Source organism: Periophthalmus magnuspinnatus, chromosome 4, assembly GCF_009829125.3.
Source record: "Periophthalmus magnuspinnatus isolate fPerMag1 chromosome 4, fPerMag1.2.pri, whole genome shotgun sequence".
Lineage (NCBI taxonomy): Eukaryota > Metazoa > Chordata > Actinopteri > Gobiiformes > Gobiidae > Periophthalmus > Periophthalmus magnuspinnatus.
In genome coordinates, this window is record NC_047129.1 from 33,241,528 (window position 1) to 33,247,420 (window position 5,893).

Here is a 5,893-nt window from a genome sequence, read left to right on the forward strand (position 1 = left end):
ATACAAAAATAAATAAAATAAAATAATAATAACATTTTTGTAAATCTTAAAAATCCAGTTTAAGATATTTAAATATTATTAGACTATAAAAAAATACAAAAAGTGAAATAAATGAGTAAATATATGACTTTCTTTCTCAGTTCTGTTGTAGTTTTGTTATTTATCATGTCGGTACAACGTGTGAACACTAGAGGGCAGACGTACGCACGCACACACGAACCAGCGTCTTACGTCATCACCCCGCGACCTCAGAGCACGCGGCTGTTTTTCCTGAGCTGCTCCTGGTGACAGTGACGGGTTTATGTCAAATCTGGGCACTTTCCTGACTCTTGGATTATATTTATTTACAGTTTAACGTCTTGACTTTTAAAAACATGAAGTATGAGTGAGTTTGGTCTTTAAACTCGGGCAGGATGAGTGAGTTTGCGGCGCTGGGGCTGTCGGAGTGGCTCGTGGGTCAGTGTGTGCAGCTCGGGATGAGCAAACCCACAGCTGTGCAACAGAACTGTGTGCCTCCTGTTCTGCAGGGTAAGACACAAGTCTGCGACTTTTTACACCTTTAAAAGAAAAGAAACTGTTATAAAGTGTTAGTGTGAAAAAAGAGAGAGCTGTCAGTGTCATGTGGAGGATTCTCTGTCAACTTAAAATGATATTCACATAGAAGTAAATACCTCCTCTTTAATACAACATCTTTCATCATCTTTCCCTGTCTCCCTCCTCCTCTCTCCCTTTCCCCCTCTCCCCTTCTCCCTCCTCCGCTCTTCCTCTCATCTCTCTTTCCTCCTCCCCCATCTCTCCCTCTCATCCCTTCCCTCCATCTCTCCCTCTCACCCCTCTCCTCCGTCTCTCCCTCTCACCCCTCTCCTCCATCTCTCCCTCTCACCCCTCTCCTCCATCTCTCCCTCTCATCCCTTCGCTCCATCTCTCCCTCTCATCCCTCTCCTCCGTCTCTCCCTCTCCTCCGTCTCTCCCTCTCATCCCTTCCCTCCCTCTCATCTCTTCCTTCCATCTCTCCCTCTCCCCCCTCTCCTCCGTCTCTCCCTCTCCCCCCTCTCCTCCGTCTCTCCCTCTCCCCCCCGTCTCTCCCTCTCCCCCCTCTCCTCCGTCTCTCCCTCTCATCCCTTCCCTCTGTCTCTCCCTCTCATCCCTCTCCTCCATCTCTCCCTCTCATCCCTTCCCTCCATCTCTCCCTCTCATCCCTCTCCTCCGTCTCTCCCTCTCATCCCTTCCCTCCATCTCTCCCTCTCATCCCTCTCCTCCGTCTCTCCCTCTCCTCCCTCTCCTCTGTCTCTCCCTCTCCCCCCTCTCCTCCGTCTCTCCCTCTCCCCCCTCTCCTCCGTCTCTCCCTCCTCTCCTCCATCTCTCCCTCCTCTCCTCCGTCTCTCCCTCTCCCCCCTCTCCCCCCTCTCCTCCGTCTCTCCCTCTCCCCCCTCTCCTCCATCTCTCCCTCTCATCCCTCTCCTCCGTCTCTCCCTCTCCCCCCTCTCCTCCATCTCTCCCTCTCCCCCCTCTCTCCCTCTCATCCCTCTCCTCCGTCTCTCCCTCTCCCCCCTCTCCTCCGTCTCTCCCTCTCTCAGGCCGGGACGTTCTGGGTTGTGCTAAAACAGGAAGTGGAAAGACTGCGGCGTTTGTACTTCCTGTTCTGCAGAAACTCTCTGAGGATCCGTTTGGAATCTACTGCCTGGTCCTGACGCCGACCAGGTCAGAGAGTGTGTGTGTGTGTGTGTGTGTGAACTGAACACTACACACTCAACACTACACACTCCACACTGCACACTGAACACTACACACTGAACACTACACACTGAACACTACACACTGAACACTACACACTGAACACTACACACTGAACACTACACACTCAACACTACACACTACACACTCCACACTGCACACTCCACACTGCACACTCAACACTACACACTCAACACTACACACTCAACACTACACACTGCACACTTATCACTGCACACTGAACACTACACACTGAACACTACACACTGAACACTACACACTCAACACTACACACTACACACTGCACACTACACACTCCACACTGCACACTCAACACTACACACTCAACACTACACACTCAACACTACACACTCAACACTTATCACTGCACACTGAACACTTCACACTGAACACTACACACTGAACACTTCACACTGAACACTCAACAAAACACTGATCCTGACGAGTGCAGGTTTTTAAATGTTCTGATTTTCTGTCGTGAGCCGTTTAAGTTTTTGTTTCTTGGGTCAGTCCTTACAAAGTTTAACTGTGTCACTGTGGTGTCTTCAGTTTATTTGTGTTGTTGTTGTGTCTTCTGTTTATTTGTGTTGTTGTTGTGTCTTCAGTTTATTGTGTTGTTGTTGTGTCTTCAGGGAGCTGGCCTATCAGATCGCAGAGCAGTTCCGAGTCCTGGGGAAGCCTCTGGGGTTGAAGGATTGCATCATCGTCGGGGGAATGGGTGAGACTCAAACCGTGTTATTATTTTAGCCGTGGACGAGCTGATCATTTATCGTCGGTTTGACCTCTGGATGGCGCTAAACTGATTTCGAGGTCGGCGTTTTCATAAAGACGAGGACTGTCCCTGAACGTGTTTGTGCGTTTCATTACGACAACGTTGTTGTTGACGTTGTCGTCTTCCTCAGGCTCTGGCGCTCTCTGTCGGGCGTCTGTTTGATTGCGTGTTATACGATGATTTTTACGTTCTCTTCTTCTTCTTCTTCTTCCTCAGACATGGTCGCTCAGGCCCTGGAACTTTCCGCTCAGCCTCACGTTGTCGTGGCGACGCCGGGGCGACTGGCCGACCACATCCGCAGCTCCAGCACCTTCAGCCTGAGCCGAGTGCAGTTCCTGGTGCGTGTTTAAACCTTTTTATCGTGGACTTTTGGAGGTGGTGTCACGTTCATTTCATTTTAGGATAAAGGTCAGAGGTCAGATGTGTTGAAATATGGATAATACTTTGAACATTGTTGTTGTTATGATAAAATGTGGGTCATTTTTTGATACTTAACTCTCAACTAATTAATTAAAAATCCTAATTTAACACATTTTTTCTGGAGTAACATGAATATTGTTAGTGACATTGATGGAAGGGGCGTCTTAGGGGCCCAGAATTGGACCCTCTTCCTATTTATTTATATTAGAGGGGGCCCCAAGTGAGGCTTTTTGTCCCGGGCCCCCCAATGTCTGTGAACGGCCCTGACCTTTGGCTAGAGGTCAGGGCCGTAAACGTGATTTTTACTTTTAATAAACACAAATGAAATGTCTGCAGATCCTGGACGAGGCGGACCGTTTGCTGGAGCAGGGGTGCACAGACTTCACCTCTGACCTGGAGGTGGTTCTGGGGGCTCTTCCGTCTAAACGTCAGACTCTGCTCTTTAGCGCCACCCTCACGGAGACGCTGGAACAGCTCCAGAGCGTCGCCCTCAACAAACCCTTCTTCTGGGAGAGCAAGTCCGAGTGAGTGCCCCCTCCTGTCTGATACGTGTAAACGCGGCACGCTAAAGGGCGTTAAAGTGAGACTCCGCCCGCAAGCACGTTTCAGGATGGAGCTGCTAAAGTGGGCGGAGTCTGGAGGAGTAAAGAGGAGAGCGGGGGAAGGAGGGGCGGGGTTTAGAGAAATACGGAGCAGTGTGATTGGTCTAACAGGTGTCCACACGTCAGGCTCCGCCCCCGCAGCCAGGTGTTTGTAAATAGAAACGCCTGGCTGTAATAAGGACAGTCCTGTGTGATGTCACGTAGCACTTGAAATCGCAGAAGCCACCGGAGGCAGCGCAAACTCATTTTATACCATTTTTTATGTATATTTTTAACCAGAAAGCTGCATATTTATCTAGTTTGGATTAAATTTGACTGAACAGTGCTATTCAGACCCCAGTTTCACTTTAAATACAACACGTTTATATTTAGTGTTTTAGAGAATTTACTTCATCCCGTCCTCGTTTATGTAATAATTTGGTGTTTTTGGTCAAAGACGGACTGAGACGCAGTTGGACGTGTCTCTGCAGGTGGACACTCTGGACACGGGCAGCTCCTTTAACACTTTGTCCTGGTGTTTTCGTTCAGGACTCGGACGGTGGAGGAGCTGGACCAGAGGTACATCCTGACCCCGGAGAAGGTCAAAGACGCTTATCTGGTCCACCTCATCCAGACCTTCACCGACGAGCACCACGACTGGTCCATCATCATCTTCACCAACACCTGCAAGTACGTACAGAAATACTACTACTGCTACTGCAAATAGTACTACTGTCACTACTACTAATACTACTGCAAATACTATAATGACTACTGCTTGCTTACTTTCTTTCTTCATTTTTTCTGTTTTTTTCTTGATTTCTTTTTTCTTTCCTGCTTCCTTTCTTTTCTTGTTTTCTTTTCTCTTGTTTTCTTTTTTCTTCCTTGCTTTCTTTCGTTTTATTTCTTGCTTTCTTTCTTTTTTTCTTTCTTTTTTCATTCCTGTTTTCTTTCTTTTTTCTTCCTTGCTTTCTTTCTTTCGTTTTCTTTCTTTCTTTTTTCTTCCTCTTCCTCCTCCTGTTGTCTCCATGGTTGCGTCTCGTCTCCTTTACTCCCCCGTTTCCTTTTCTCTTCAGTCTTTTCTTCTCATTTAATCGTGTTGTTCTTTCAGGACGTGTTTAATTGTGTTGTTCTTTCAGGACGTGTTTAATTGTGTTGTTCTTTCAGGACTTGTTTAATTGTGTTGTTCTTTCAGGACGTGTTTAATTGTGTTGTTCTTTCAGGACTTGTTTAATTGTATTGTTCTTTCAGGACGTGTCAGGTTCTGATGATGATGCTGCGTCAGTTTAAGTTTCCCTGCATTTCTCTGCACTCCGGGATGAAACAGGTGACGACACTGAGGCTTTAAAACCTCTGGAATCTTTGTAATCGTCCAAATGTAGTTTATCTTTTTCCTTTTTTTCTCTATAAAACCTGTAAATTGTTTCATTAACAAAAATTGAATCAAAATGTAGAAGATCTGGTGTTAAATGTCATAGTTCACACCTGTTCATAAACTGAGACTAAACTGGGACACGCCAAACTAATCCCAGACCGACCCAGGACTAGAACTGGACCAAACCAGGACTAGAACTGGACCAAACCAGGACTAGAACTGGACCAAACCAGGACTAGAACTGGACCAAACCAGGACTAGAACTGGACCAAACCAGGACTAGAACTGGACCAAACCAGGACTAGAACTGGACCAAACCAGGTCAAACCATCGGGACTAAACTGAGCTCAAAACAGGACGAGTCTAAAAGCTCCTGAAGTTCTGAAAAGTCACAAAAAACATCAGATATTTGATTTTTTTCTCCATAAAAACGTCAAAGAGCAGCACAAACTCAGACTCTGCTTCATAATAAATAAATAAACGACTCAAACTGTTTCATATTTTCATGTTTTTATCCAGAGGCAGCGTTTCGCCAATTTGGCCAAGTTCAAGGCGAGTGTTTACAGGATCCTCATCGCCACAGACGTCGCCGCCAGGTCAGACTGAACACGGGACAGACTGAACACGGGACAGAGACTGAACACGGGACAGAGACTGAACACGGACAGAGACTGAACACGGACAGAGACTGAACACGGACAGAGACTGAACACGGACAGAGACTGAACACGGGACAGAGACTGAACACGGGACAGAGTTTATCTAAAACTGTGGGCGGAGTTTATTCAGTCGTGGTTCTTTAAATAAAACGTGTCTTTCCTCGTTGAGTAAATGCGTCCGACTCTAAATATAAACTGGTCCGAGTGTTTTGTGCAGGTTCAGTGTCTGTGCACTTTGACCTCTGACCTCTGTGTGTGCAGAGGCCTGGACATCCCCACGGTGCAGGTCGTCATCAACCACAACACACCAGGACTCCCCAAAATCTACATC

At 47.0% G+C, this 5,893-nt stretch overlaps 1 protein-coding gene across 1 annotated transcript; it reads left to right on the forward strand.

The window, feature by feature from the left end:
• Positions 1-340: 340 nt before the first annotated feature.
• ddx49 (DEAD (Asp-Glu-Ala-Asp) box polypeptide 49) lies at positions 341-5,893 on the forward strand (the record flags this gene model as incomplete). Its single annotated transcript, XM_033965275.2, has 9 exons — positions 341-528; positions 1,578-1,701; positions 2,388-2,473; positions 2,744-2,865; positions 3,284-3,471; positions 4,078-4,218; positions 4,780-4,855; positions 5,423-5,499; positions 5,824-5,893. Coding segments are annotated over exons 1-9 (999 nt in total), but the record flags the coding sequence as incomplete, so codon positions are not given.